General features: G+C 35.5%; 2 protein-coding genes across 2 annotated transcripts; both read right to left on the reverse strand.

Moving 5' to 3' along the window:
- Positions 1-500: 500 nt before the first annotated feature.
- On the reverse strand, positions 501-4,382 carry LOC131627126 (uncharacterized). The gene is made up of 14 exons (XM_058897955.1): positions 4,224-4,382; positions 3,947-4,106; positions 3,593-3,850; positions 3,276-3,450; positions 3,043-3,104; positions 2,771-2,934; positions 2,535-2,644; positions 2,233-2,291; positions 2,001-2,135; positions 1,671-1,918; positions 1,418-1,565; positions 1,134-1,209; positions 961-1,011; positions 501-839 (listed from the first exon to the last, which is right to left on the reverse strand). The coding sequence occupies exons 1-14, from the start codon at positions 4,277-4,279 to the stop codon at positions 625-627; spliced, it is 1,917 nt and encodes a 638-aa protein (XP_058753938.1). The 5' UTR covers positions 4,280-4,382; the 3' UTR covers positions 501-624.
- A 1,670-nt stretch (positions 4,383-6,052) lies between these two features.
- On the reverse strand, positions 6,053-13,869 carry LOC131627127 (protein PECTIC ARABINOGALACTAN SYNTHESIS-RELATED-like). Its single transcript, XM_058897956.1, has 11 exons — positions 13,373-13,869; positions 13,179-13,229; positions 13,008-13,098; positions 12,227-12,303; positions 11,429-11,517; positions 9,030-9,149; positions 7,878-7,994; positions 7,644-7,787; positions 7,430-7,553; positions 7,130-7,321; positions 6,053-6,843 (listed from the first exon to the last, which is right to left on the reverse strand). Exons 1-11 carry the CDS (start codon positions 13,670-13,672, stop codon positions 6,484-6,486), a joined length of 1,665 nt encoding a protein of 554 aa, XP_058753939.1. The 5' UTR covers positions 13,673-13,869; the 3' UTR covers positions 6,053-6,483.
- Positions 13,870-15,062: the final 1,193 nt, after the last annotated feature.

Genomic DNA, 15,062 nt, shown 5'->3' on the forward strand with positions numbered 1-15,062 from the left:
AAATGATTCTTGATGTATATCTCTGAAATCAGGGATAATAAATGAAATTTCGCTAAGCTTCTAAGAGTACTCAACCAAAAAAAAAACGCTCTGATCACCCACTCTATAAGTGTCTCCTTCATTCAAGACCTTTTTGGTTTTGAAACTTGAGTTCCATATAGGTGATCCATTCTTTATTGTGACAGTGAAAATGTTTTAATTGCTGAAATAGTTAAAATGCAACCAAGATAATTATGTAAATTATCGGTGCTCCTAATGGTTGTCATGTTAGTCAATTTGGTGATTTTTATCTGTGACTCTGATAATATAGCTCTAGACTTGGTATAATTGATTATGAGACCTGATGCAAAGCTGAAACTTTGGAAAATGCAAGTTATAAGCCTACAAAGAATAGGGGAGCATAGGTTTCTTCATTTTAAAAACATCATCTGCAAAGAACATTGTTCTACGGAGTATCCTTTCATGAGATTCGTTCCTTTGGGAGCTAATTTCAGTTTGAGTTTAATATATAAAAAGTTTCTTCATTTTTTTTATAAACATATACTCTATGTGCAACTTCCCCCCAAATTTGACTTGGATTAAGTGCATTTTAACTATTACAAACCACTTATTTATGGAACCAAACTAATTACAATTTAGAACAAATAGTGCAGTTCCATGCATTTCCACTTCCGCAGATAACACCCCATGCGTTATTACAACGTTTCTTCCACTCCACACTTCCCTGCCTTTACAAGAACTCAAGTCTCTCCTAACAAAAACCTTAGATAGGTTTGATGTCTTTAAAGATATAACCGCCTTCTGTTCACTTAGATTGAAGAAAGCAACATAGATTTTTCCTGCATAACATACAACTCTTGGAGTTAGAAAAGCATAACAAACGATACTTTTCTGTGGCATGCTAGTTCAAGTGCCTAAATGAGAATTCTCAAGATTTATCAGTAGTTTAAGTTAACTGACCTGCTCTTCCGGTTGCAGCCCAAGCGCGAAAACCAGCAGAATTAATAGTAGCTGCATAAATGACCAGCTAGCGTTATATGAGTAAAGATAAACTAAATGAGAGACCAGGATAAACCCAAGAAATTGCAAAAGGACAATATTTCCATAAAGTAGTAAGTATTTGCAAATTTCACCTTTAACAGGCTCTACTATTGCGCATAAACCTGAATAGCTATTTACCAGGGTCCCATTACTGTTCAGCCGCCACATCTGTTATAAGACTGCATAGATTAACATCCAATAGAATATACAGATTTAAAATTTAAAAAAATGCATGTAAAGTAAATCAAAAGGTTGTCTCGAGAAGACATTACGGTTATAAACAGTGATGCACAAACAAAAATAATCTTTGAATATATCAAAATTACAAATTGATTAAATTATACAATTTAAACATGGAACGACGCAATGTACGTACCTGATTTGAATCCCACCTGCAGGGTGAAAATGTACCTCTCTTGAACTCTTTGGAAGTAAGGTTTTGTTTTGGAGAAGCATCCAAGCAAAATTTTATTCTGTTCTCTGCAACTAAATGATGATAATCTTTATACATATTCTCTTCATCTCTGCATCAATACCAATACAACGATTTCTACTGTTAACAAGAACTCAAATAATCAAATCAAAGTTAAGCAAATAGAGCATAAAGTGACAAGACAAAGCATGATTACAATGCCATGTTCAATTCTCTCTTGTGCATGCAGAAGGGGTCAAGATGCTTGTTTCCTAAATTCCTTTTCCAACAGATTCTTTCAGGATAATGACTAATACTCTCACTAGTCCAACCCCTTGCCTTTGGCTCAGTGCAGCTAGTGAGGCCTAATGAATGTGTATATGATGCTTTTGTTTCTCTGTAGCTTCTTCTCTTTTGCCTTTCGGAATCCTGATCTTCATTCTTCAAGCTTGCAATGTAAGGAAACTGCCAATACCACAAAATACATTAAATTGACAAACATATTTTGACCCTTTCTCCCAAAAAAAAAGTTCGATGGATCATATACCTCCATATTATTTGAGCTAAAAGAATTAATCTCCAGCAGGGTAGGATTTGTGATAAGACCATATGTTGTGGGATCAATCTTCCGTAAATCGCCCCCATACATTAGGGGAGACTTTGCCATTGCCCATAAGGTCATCTGTGTAGGAATACATTCACTCAGTTTCTTTTGATAAGTCACACATATTAACAAATGAATTTATGGGAAAGAAACTTAGTTATGGTTTTATTAATACCTGTGTCCTCTTCTCTTCTAGGTTGAGGTTACTATACCTACGTGGACCTGTATTTGAAGCTTCAAAAGGAAGAGGTGAAAATTCAGTGTCATGATTAAAGGGTCACGAGTGATATTCATACACGAATAAGAAAAGGTAGCAACACAGCCTTATTACTGCTGCAAAATTAAGACGGGTTTTCAAAAAAACTATTTTATTTCATAATTTGTTTGGTTGTCATTGCTCTATGTGTGTGTCATAGATTCTCGTTGAAATGATACAAAAGCATAGTCAATCAACATAGATTGAATAATAGGGCTTACTCTGACAACTAGCAGGATCAGTTAGCCATCCAAATGGTAGCATGTCCAAATCCGGCCATGATTTCCCCATTAAACTTTTTGCCCCTATCATATGCGCAGCTGCAAAATCTCTGATTCAGAATTAAATGAATTAAATTAAATGATAGGATGATGGAACAACAGATCACAGTTTGAGAAGCAGCAAAGTTGCAACATAGAAAGAAGTATTTTGAAGCAAAACACAGTAATTTAACAACCTTGATATATCAAAATGAGATTTGACATCCACCCATGTATCCCAGTCATCCCCTGTTATACGATATAGATTGACCAGTCCACTGACATCCTTGGCCATGGCTGGTGTCACTTTGGCTCCAGGAGACAATGAATAGACAATGGGGCGATTAACCTCCCGGAGAACCTACAATAATGACATGTCATATGGTAAGTTTGCCAATAACCCTGGCATAATAGTGTCAGTGTTTGTATGAGAAAGAGAATGACGGGGAAGGGGGAGACAGTATGATACCTCTGATACATAGCTTATTTCACTTAAATCCAAGTCTTCGCCAAATACACAGTCATGTTTCACTGCAAGGAAAATAGACAATCTATCAAAATCATCGCCAGAGAAAGGCATAAGTGCTTACTATAGTTTAGAGCCCATACAGTAATTTCTGTTACTATTTTTGCTCTTGTGAAACCCCTAAGGCCCTAAATCAAACATGAGCATAAAAGATTGTAAAATAAAAGTGTAAATACCAAAATCAACATCCCATGAAGCATACTGCTGATAAAGGGACCTCAAAAAAGCTTTGCCAGCGCCCAAATTTGTATTTACACTCATGAAACCATGAGGCATCCATGCACAAGCCCTTTCACGGATTGCTATGTCTTTCGCATACCACACTCGACCAGATTCTTGATAAGCACCTCCCTAAGAAATCGAAAGGGAAGGAAGTAAAACAAAAAGCTTGACATAAAAGTAAAACAATATCATCATACCTTGTTGGTAATGTTACTAATTTAAGAAAGAAACGAAACCATATTCAAGTCGTAGAAGATTTACAAAGCAATACCGTTTTGGTATCTAGAATAGGCGTGTTTGCATTGACAGCTTGTGTACTAATCCCTCTCATAACATGAATTCCAAACTTCAAACCCATGCTATGCACTCGATTCGCCACTTGGCTAAACCCCTTCCCATCATTCGAAGAAGGCCATCTCCCCGGGTCAGGAATGACCCTCCCCCATTTATCAATCACATCGAATCCCAGAGAGTCATGAAAAGCGCCCTCGACTTTTCTTCTATACCAGAGATAATCCACCACAACATACTACAAGTGTTTGAAGCAAGGATATCATAAAAACTAGAACAAACAAATACAATCTCAAACATAAGCTATGGTTGGTTACTTGGAGAGAGCACATACCTCGTATCCATGATGATGGAGACGCTGAGAAACAATTTCAGCATTTTGTAGGAATTCTTGTTCGGAAATAGTCCAGCAAAAGGAATCATATGAATTCCAACCTCTTGGTGGGATGCTAGCTTGTTGTATGTCACTCTCAGAGATATTTATAGATGATACACTGAATTAACACAGACAATTTGTATTAGAGAATTATCGATCACAGTATAAGGGAATATACAACAGAATCAAGTAAATTATAGCAAGATGATAAATAAAAAAAAAAGGAGGAAAATACCATTGAAAAGAGAAGAGACAGAGGAGAATGTAGAGAGAGATGGATAAACACTTCATTACAGCTAGTGCGGTTGTTCCATCCACACCAACAAGTCCAACGCACTTAAGTAATAATCATGAGAAATTATTAATTTATACGCTACTCTAATTTTTAGAGTACTATTGAGATTTGCTTGTACTGTAGCGGTAACCATTTTAGACTTTAACAGTGTCGTGACTCGCGTGTGTTGGATTTAATGTGGACGGCTGCACACGTGTGGTCTTGTTTGCTTCGCATCAGATGTCAATAAAGCACACGTGTGCCTCTTGTCCAACTATTATCACCTAAAATGAAAATCTTGGTGGAAACAAGACTTGGCTGAGTCATCCCTCCGAACCACGAAACTAGATTAGTCGGTTCACTATGTGAATCGAAAATGGTGGATAAATCCAAAAAAAAATAAAAATAAAAATAAAAATAAAGACTAATGCTACTTGCTAGCTTGAGAAAAGTAAGGGTTTGTGTTTTAATTTATCTATCGGCGTGTATCCTTTTGTCATTTTCTACAACAGCGAAGAGGAATATATTGTCAAGTCTATATCTTTTCATAGGCCATTATTATTGTACGAAAATCTTAAAAGGAAATTTACACAATTACTCACAACTTGTTTAATCTAATTTTAAAATTGATTAGTTTCATAGGAGATGTAAAATTACTACTTGTTGAATAAGTAGCCAATTCTGTTCATATCATGTCGATATCAATGCTATAATTGATATGTGTATTTTTGTAATAGAATAAATGAATAATAGAATAAATTAAAAGGGATAACGATTAGAGGTAATAAAACTTAAAAATCTATGTTAAAAGAAATTAAAGAACTAATCTAATAGTTAAATAATTTAAATGGCCGCAAAAATCTATTTTATTTTTGAAGAAATATCCCATGATTTGCACCAACGAACTAAGCATTGGATAATCACTAATGTTATTTCAACATCTAAATTCAACAATATTTTGTATGGCTAATGTAGTCGCATACAAAAGTAATGACGTGCAAAATTAGATTACTAGATATAGTATTGTCACAAGTCACAACTCAGTAACCACAAATGTTATCCAAAATTAGATTACTAGATATAGTAGATGTCACAAGTCACAAGTCACAACTCAGTAACCACAAATGTTATCCACAAATGTCATCGTAGTTAGCTACAATTTGTAAGTGTTTATATCAATGTAGTTAACTGTCCAGAATAAAAGTCAATGTAATTGCAATACATGAAAACGAAATTGTGATCAATAACATTCAAATTTGTGATTAATGAATGATGTTCGATAGATGGTTACACGCACTCTTAATATTGAGCTGTTTTGGACATATGTTTGATTTATCATCGAATTTAAATGTCTAAAATTGAATTTCAAATAACATTTTGTCATATGAATAAGCAAGACAGCATACTCCATACATATTCCTTTTTTTTAGGGTTTAGATTTTAGTGACCTTTGATCTTAGTGGGGGCTAGGTCTAAGGTTCACTATTCTGAATATATTATGTATAATAGGACTGATGGTATACTATTTTATTTATCTATTGATAATACAAATAATACATAATATAGAATACTTTATTTACGAGTTTAAAACACTTTTACCTGAATCTGTTTCCTTGAGTGAAACAAGAGTGTATAACTGACACTCATCATACCTGCCTTCCATAGCAATGTAATTATAATATTTTTAATTAACACTAATGATTGCCAAAAAAATTCACTTGGCTCTTTTTGGCTGAAGAACACAATCAAATGTTTCCCATTTTTTGGCCACATATATATGCTATATAAGCTATACCTGAAAAGCCTCCTAAGGGCTCTTAAATAATCTTTTTAACAACAAAAGGAACTTAACAACATTTAATTCAATCAACAATTTGCACTTTTTTCTCAGTTCAAAAAATTGTCAGTTTCTTTTCAAGAGGGAGAAAAGTGGACTTGAGGTATTGCTACATGTTAGATGAAAAGAAAAAAAACCACCAGGTTTCTCGGCAAGGAGAACCCTCAATAGTAGGGAATCTATTCTATGAAATGATAACCAACAGTCAACCTCATTTCTTTCCTGCAAGCCATTACCTCTTCTCCAAATCTCTATTTACTGTCCCTCCTACCTCAGGGTGAATTAACCACGGACTGTGTTTTCACTTTACCTTAGAGATATATTGAACTCATAACTTAGATGGTATAATGTCCCAGTGTAAAGCATCAATAAAAATAGCTATGGTCAGGCTTTACACATGCAAGGAGTCAGAGGGTTCTCCCACAGGTCGTAGTTAGGGAAAGTCTCTTCGGGCAATCCCGTCCGTGTCTGATGAGTCACAATAACATCTTCTACAAAAGGAGCCCAACCCATGTACGGATCCCCAAAAGACTTGGACATTAATCCTTTGTCAGGCTTAATTGACTTTAGACGGTGACCCATGTATCTTCTGGCCCCAATTATCAGCTTAGCAAAATTGCCTCCATGGGTCATCACAAACACATCTGACTTCAAGCACACTAAGAAATCAAGAGCTGCAAGGCTCGTCACGTGCTTTCTGAAACCATCTAACTCCTCTTTAGTTGCCAACTCCTCCTTTGTAACCTAATATTCATCATATTGCAAAAGTAGCAAACAGATAGACATGTTAAGTTATTGATGAATAAATTGAGCATAACAAAGAGCAAGAGATCATTGCATCATAGCTTCACAGCTTTTATTGACAACACAAAATCTCATGTCATGACACCATTAAATTCACTACATAATGGATTTGATTTTCACTAAACAAACCAAAGAAAGCAATAAAGCTTCTAATAAACTTAAAGAACTTCAAGGCAGAGCACCATGCTCATTTTTTATAATTCACATGGCAGTAGAGAGGTCTTACCAGATTAGGGAACATATTCCTTAGAGGAGCCATCCGATTCTGTCCACCATAAACTTGTCCAGAAGCTACATAAATTTGAGTTTCCTTCATATAGCCCATAGCCCGAAGAATAACAGCCACTTCGCCAGGCTCTAGAGGGCAACGCCCTTCCTTTCGCTTCTGCAGAGCCAATTGCCACAAGTGGGAACCATTCTGCATTTTCAACAATTATGGGGTGATCAAAATGTTCCAATGAAATTGAGAGGTTCCAAGTGCTCATTATGATCTAAAATTTAAAAAAAAAAAAAAGTAGTATGGCACCTTATACCGTCGAGGCCATTCCTTTTTTCTATATTCGGCCATTTTAGCTTTCTCGTCTCTTGTCCCCACAAAATCACAAAACGATAGGCCCACCATTCCTTTTTCAAATCTAAGATGCAATGCCCTGTTTACAGTAAAACTGTTAAATTACTGACAATTCAATAATGCACCTAAAATCATCTACAAGTCTTTGATCGTGAATGTCATCACATACATATATGGGTTTGAACTGCCTGTTCTGTTTCTCATCCTCGATGCTAGTAAATCTGCCATCTGCTCTATATCAGGAAGAAACTTCAGAGCATGATAATTGACTCTACATCTCAACTTGTTGATTTCTGAAGGAACATTGTCATATCTGAAACAATAACAGGGTCATTATGACAACATCAACTACATAAAATAAAATAAGAAGTGGAATCTAGCATTTGTATCATCGTTGGCCTACCCTAGCCTATCAACAAATGGTTTCAGAGCCATAATCTTTTTCTCCTTGATGCGAGGCAGAACATTGTCGATGTAAAACTGTGCAGGTGCATATTTTGGAATGTTCTTCACAGTTCGTCTGAAAGACAACTTGCTTTGTTAGTCAAGTCAGTGGCATCAATATTGAGCAATTATTGGAAAATGTTGATAACAGTAGTAATAATTTGCCAAAGTTAAGAGTAGCATGTAAAAAGTTGTATATAAAAGGCATATACAAAGGAGATTTGGTTTGTGTCTTCTCTGTCCATTCACAACAACCCATGGCCTCTCAAACCATCATCAATGCAGGATATTCATAGTGAAGAAGTAATTTAAACTCATAATAGTCAAGCTATTTGGTCTAAACACTCAGCACTTGAACCAAAATCCATGTAAATAAATCCTCAGATGAAATAGAAAACCAACATAAAAAGTAAAAACTAGTTTTGACATACTGGCAGGGGAATTTGTGCATTTGACAAACTGAAATAAAAGGCACGGGAATCTAACTGCAAAATCATAATTGTAACGCCATTTGATAACAAAATGCAGCAGATCAACCAAACCTTATGTCAATCAGTTCATGAATGAAACAGCAAACGAGCATGATACTGGCTTTCGACATACTAATCAATCCCTCAAATTGATATTACACACACACACACACATATGATTGAGACCATCTTAGTTCAAAAGTAACTTTTGTCATAGTTACTTCATTTAGCAACTTCTTTGTAGACATTGAATTGATGAAACTTAATATCTACAATGAGTTATTAAATAGACTAACTTTGACAATTTACTTTCAGAGTAGGTGGAGACATATCAAGTGAGAAGGTCATCTTTACGCGAGTAGAGGAATAAAACTTGGCCCTTAATCGAACCATGAAATGTCGGGTTAGAAGATAAAATCATGTGACTTTTTAAGTGGTGGACCATTAGAAAAACATTCAATCTTGACCATCCATAAACAGTTATATGGCTAAGATTTACTCCTCCGCTTTCGTATAAAGAAGTCCTTTCACTAGATACATGACACATTCCTTGTGCATATGTAAATAGTTCTTCATCACTTGCAGCAGCTTGGGATTTAGATTTTCAACAGACCCTACTAAGGGACAAGAATCTATCAAACCTTATACTAGAAAATAGCTCTGTTTTATCAGTAAACCATTCTGGGATATCGCGGACAATACGGACATCATACTTTAAGTAGTCAATGAAGTGGTCCACGTCAAAAATGTCTTCGAATTTCCTGTAATTATAAAATGCACCATCATTGTTAGGAATCCACGATCAGAAAAAAGAACAACCAAAATGATTTTATTGAAAAACTGAAGAATCAACGGAACAAAGAGAATCCTCTCTTAAGAGGGTTCCCCCTTTTACAATTGAACTATTGTACGGTTTTTTCTAAATTAATCAAATCTCAATCGTCTTCTACTGAAGTTATAAAATTGACTGAAAAGAAATTAAAAGTTAACACATTTTTCCATTAGCCAAACTCTTTGTAAAAAATGCATTTCACCATTGTGTCTACCTATTAATATCCCATTTTGATTGTATTGATATTTTGGCGGGTAACAATAGGGAGCGAAAACACAAAGACTAGATCCAATCAACAGAAATTAATTTAATTATGGTTCACCGGACTATTTTTATACCACAGTTCAGTTCATTGATCATGTTGTAAGCAGCAGTTCAGTTTGCACAATAATGCTAACAAATTGGTGTTTTAGAGATTAGTTCGGTTGGGTTCTCAATGCAGTTTAGCCTCTCTTTTTTTGGATATGTAAACAGTTCTAAATACCACGCCCTTTAAGTTACTAGTTTCCAAGGTGGGGAGACTTTGCTAGAGACTGAAACCTGGTCTGACTCCCTACCAATGCTGTAGACTTTGCTAGAGACTGAAACCTGGTCCAACTCCCTACCAATGCTCCCCTGTCTGAGCTCTGGGCTGGGCCAGATAAGATTTTGGTGGGTGGGGGTGGGGAGGGGCAACGAAGTCCGGCCTTGAATTGGGCCAACTGAACCAACAAAAGGTGTTTTAACTCCCATTCGATTAAAATCTCCCCACCTATCTGCTGCCTGAAACCTACTGGGACTTAAGTTAGGACCTGATTCTTGCTCTTGAGAAAAAACTTATTTGAGCCTCTGGGGGGTTATTATTGATCGATATTCAGCTGTAGTAGAGGCAGCATGGCCGCTGCACTGATCTGCTTGAAGAAGAAATAGGGAGTACAGGTAGGAGCCATGTCTCATTAATAATTGCAGTCTATTTGCCTATAGGTTTTGGCTTGGCTCATTAGTTCAAACATTAACTGCCATTGGCAGATTGGCAGCATTCCATCTCCTTGCTCATGTACCTAAATTTAAGATTGATTTGAGCCCGAGCCAATGGGTAAAGAAGAAGACCCATTTGCAGAATGCCAATTCCGCCCGTTTCTGTCTCCAGATCCAAAACATCTACAGTACTGAGCCTTATCTTTGACATACCTGCAAATAATGGTTCTGTCAGTAACTAACAACCGACAGGCCACCGCCTGGACGCACTGGTGGTGGAAGCATAACCAGACTGGTTATCTGAATCCTCATGGTTGATGCTGCATGAACCAGTGTTGTGTCCCCCTCTCTGTCCTTTATATTACTCTCCTCCACCGTAATCTCATCCTCAAGTCAAACTTTCTGCCATTGGGTCATGCTCTAATTCCATCTCTATAACCGGTTTTTCCTGCAGCTTCTCAAAAAAGCTTTATCCAACGCTCCTTTAAGAAGTTTTTTGGGTCGAGTACCCAACCAAACAGAATGCTACTGTCAAGATAAGGAAATTTGATCTTCTTCGCACAAAAAAAGGATTATTGGCTGCTGCACTCCCCCTTGTCGCTTTCTGAATCCTTTGTCTGTTGCTGCAGCAAGGCTACCTCGAGGGTCATCGCTTCAAACTTTTTTCCTCACAAACATGTATCTGTTTCTTCACCCCTCTTACCCAATGTGTGGGTTATTTTTCATGTCCCTTTAGCACTCTCCTTGACCTCAGAGGGTGGAACTTCCACCCTTCTTTTATTGAACTGAAAAATTAACAGAACATGGAAATAAATCTGTCCAATAAAAGTTCCCCCTTCTACAACTAAGCCACTATTCTGTTTTTCCATACTAACCAACCCCAATCACTCAACCCTCTTCTACTATTTTTCCTTTATTTATTTAATTGAGCCTCCTCGACAAAGTAACTAATTCTAACTGCTTAAACTCCCTTGTATTGTATCCTTCTACTCTAGCAATACTCAGCAAGGTGGTTGTTATTGAAATCTTCCATGCAAGGCAAGACAACATCTACAGCCGAGAAAGGAGGGAAGTAGTAGTGGAGTGATAAAAAGTTTAGCCAGATTGATTAGAAATTCAAAAACTAATGACATGGGGTAAAAAATTTATTCTATTTATGATGTGATACGTCAAATGTGTGCTTGGCAAAATGCTGGCAGCAATTTAACTGATCAAAACAACATGAAAAAAGTTTTGGACAAGAGATCTCACGTTTGGTCTTTCCAAATTTGGTCCTGTTTCAACACAGGCAAAATAAGAGTCGCATTCATTATTTTTGCAACAGCCACTGCATTGCATATCTGCATTATGGAATAGGGGCCAAAATAAACCATCAATTGATAAATACTTATGAAATGATTCTACAAAACTTAATGCAAAGTGCATTTCATAGATAAGTCTTATATAATATTATGATTCTACAAATGCAAAGTGTCATTTCAGAGATAAGTCTTATATAATATTATGATTCTACAAATGCAAAGTGTCATTTCATGTAGCCAACTTCTACTTACACAGCAGTAAAATCAACATCATGGATCAAATGAGAGTGAAAACTCAAATTTAAATAATAATTGTAGTGGTATTGCCAGTGCATCAAATTTGAAACAGCACACTTTTGTGATGGCGCTTTAAAACCAAATAAGAATGCAGAGGCTCGTCGGAAATATTACCCGAGCACCAATATGGACTTATAGTCATATAGTTCACTCAATTGATTTTATCTAAAAAAGAAACCCGGAATAGAAGTATTGAACAAGTATGCAAATAAATACTGTCATTAAATTTTTCATTAGGTTCATTTTTAGTTATATCAGTCAGCTCAAAGAACATAGAGCTCACATATTGGACAGCAGGAATAAATATTATCCATCTAAAGTGTACCAATTTACCAGGTAATGATGGCAACGCAAAAGAAAACGAGCAACAAAATGAAAAACTCGGTGTGAATTTCAGAAAAGGAAAACAGTCTAGACTAGAGCGTGTCGCAATTGAAAGAACTACCCGTACCGCAATTCTTTGCTGATTTAGACCACCTTCAGCGTGAATGAATATATAGCCATTTGTTGCATTTTCATGAGGAAGTTCTGTATGGAAGTGTAGAAGTACTATCAGCAACAGCAATAGTATTAAAAACAACATTATATAGGACTAATATGAACATACCCACACTAACCTATATGAAATGATTGGGGAATATTACACTGAAAGGGAAATTTTGAAGAACCGTTTATAGAATGTAGAGTGTAGACATACAGAAGGACAGTATCAAACCATGAAGACCATTCATAGGAGAGGGTTAAAGGAAGAAGAGGGCAATAAAAAAAGTTAAGGGTCCATCCACTTCATTAACTAAAAAACATTGTTGAGCATTAGTTCAAATGTCTATCTTGATGTACCAATCATAACTGTAGTTTGTCAATGATACTTATGTCATAACTACTGGGTGTAGAATATGTTGTTCAGGGTTTTAAAAAACGGTCGAGGTCGCGTCACGGTCGCGTAAAGGTTTTTGCGATTTCGGTCGGTATAGGTGCCACAACACTGATTGCGGTCGTCGCGAAGTGAATTAACCATAATTTGTTCTTCAATATATAAAAACGGTGATAATAGTATAGGTATCAGCATCTGCCAAAACCGTTTTGTCGCGGCCGTTTTCGCGGTCGCGGAACGTTTTTTAAAACCCTGATGTTGTTAATTCTTATTAGTTTGTTTAATAGCTCTTTTGGCATGGTTTGTTTGATATGCTGATGAGAAAGTAAATGCAGACACAAATTAGAGGCCAGGAAACCTGATATAGCACCATCCCTGCGCTCGGCACACGGCTTCCACGATGTTGTGGATGAGTAAGGATTTTCCCAAAGAGATGCTGATTCTTTGACCTACAAAACATACCACACAGGCTGAGTGAACAGTGTATGTGAAAAACAACATCAAAACTATGAACCTTTGGATAACTCACATGTGGACAGTGAAGAACAATCCCGTCTTTTTTACACAAGTAAGGGGAGTTCTACAAAAGAACGAAATCAGAGTCAAATTATTATCACAACTTGAAGGAGATAAAATTAAAGTAAGGCATTATTGATTTCTTACAAATTCAATGCATAACTAGTGAAGATTAGAGGGAAATCTAGGAATGCGGGGAGTACTGACCAATTTATGGAGGATTGTGAATAAACCGAGCAAGCCAGCAAGCACTAGAAGTAAGGTGAAGAATATAGAGATCTTGGAATTGTGAAGAGGAACCCTATGGTCGTCTGTGAAGTAGGAGCAGAGGTGATGAAAATGCGAGCAAGGAGGACGGTCCCGGTCCTTAGGAGAGTGGCGATCGTCGTCGGAGAGGTCGTTTTCGGGAATTAGTGGGGAGGAATCGCCGGCGCCGGCGGCGTCGCGCTTCATCGGGGAAGAAGCGGTTCGGGAGCCGATTGAGGAGGAGTGACGGAGCTCCGCCATCGAGATGGAGCAGTGTTTCTGTTTCTCTCTCTATGGTTAATGATTAATGAAATGTAATGATAGCAGTTTATTTAGTAAGAAGTAGTAGGTAGGTAACACGGGGAAGAGTAACGTTTTCTTCTTTTTCTGGGGATGTCCCATGTGAATTCAGATCTACTTGATTGTGCAATTCTTTATATTCTTTTCCACAATAAGGAACCACTGTTCATTGTAATGAAATCGTATACGATTAGATTACTTACTAAGGTATGTAATGTAATTTCATTTATCTTGCAAGGGTATTGTAGTCATTCCAATGCTCATACCTTCTTTTTTTAAATTCTAACTAGTAACAAACCCGTGCATACGCACGGGTTCTGTTCGGTTACGCGATCATTTCTCGTATATAAAAATATTTAAATTAATAATAAATTTTTTTCCATATACAGACTTCATTTTTGTTTAGGTATCATTTACAAAAATATTTGGATCAATAGTAAATTTCGTATATAAAAATATTTAGATCAGTAATAATTTTTTTCCCGTATACTATTTTTAAATAAAAAATATTTGGGTCATAAATACCATTTTTTGTAAATAATAGATTTTTCTCCGTATACAAATATTATTTTTGTTTAGGTATCATTTGCAAAAATATTTGGATCAATATTAAATTTTTGTATATTAAAATATTTAGATTAATAATATATTTTTTTCCCGTATACCATTTTTGGATAAAAAATATTTAATCATAAATATCATTTCTCCTATACAAAAATATTTTGGTTAATAATAGATTTTTTCCCGTATACAGACTTCATTTTTGTTTAGGTATCATTTACAAAAAATTTTGGATCAATATTAAATTTCGTATATAAAAATATTTACATCAATAGTAGATTTTTTCCCGTGAACCATTTTTGAATAAAAAATATTTGGATCATAAATAACATTTTTCGTAAATAATAATACAAGTATTATTTCTATTTAGGTATAATTTACAAAAATATTTGGATCAATATTAAATTTTTGTATAAAAAAATATTTAGATCAATAATAGATTTTTTCCCGTATACCATTTTTGGATCAAAAATATTTAAATATAAATACCATTTCTCGTATATAAAAATATTTAGATTAGTAATAGATTTTTTTCCCGTATACAGACCTCATTTTTGTTTAGATTTACAAAAATATTTGAATCAATAGTAAATTTCGCATATATAAATATTTAGATCAATAGTAGATTATTTTCCCGTATACCATCTTGAAATAAAAATATTTGGATCATATATACCATTTTTCGTAAATAATAGATTTTTTCCATATATAAATATTATTTTTGTTAAAGTGTCATTTACAAAAATATTTGGATCAATATCAAATTTTCGTATATAAAAATATTTAGATC

This window comes from Vicia villosa, unplaced genomic scaffold (assembly GCF_029867415.1).
Source record: "Vicia villosa cultivar HV-30 ecotype Madison, WI unplaced genomic scaffold, Vvil1.0 ctg.000349F_1_1, whole genome shotgun sequence".
In the NCBI taxonomy this organism is placed as follows: domain Eukaryota; kingdom Viridiplantae; phylum Streptophyta; class Magnoliopsida; order Fabales; family Fabaceae; genus Vicia; species Vicia villosa.

Coding starts and splice junctions, on each gene's coding strand:
- LOC131627127 (XM_058897956.1), bottom strand. CDS start 13,672: ATGGCGGAGCTCCGTCACTCCTCCTCAATCGGCTCCCGAACCGCTTCT. Junction 7,788..7,877: donor CCATTTGTTGATAGGCTAGG/GTAGGCCAACGA, acceptor TTATTGTTTCAG/ATATGACAATGTTCCTTCAG. Junction 7,322..7,429: donor AATGGCCTCGACGGTATAAG/GTGCCATACTAC, acceptor TTGAAAATGCAG/AATGGTTCCCACTTGTGGCA.
- LOC131627126 (XM_058897955.1), bottom strand. CDS start 4,279: ATGAAGTGTTTATCCATCTCTCTCTACATTCTCCTCTGTCTCTTCTCT. Junction 4,107..4,223: donor TGTCTCTTCTCTTTTCAATG/GTATTTTCCTCC, acceptor GTGTTAATTCAG/TGTATCATCTATAAATATCT. Junction 2,645..2,770: donor TCTCATTTTGATATATCAAG/GTTGTTAAATTA, acceptor ATTCTGAATCAG/AGATTTTGCAGCTGCGCATA.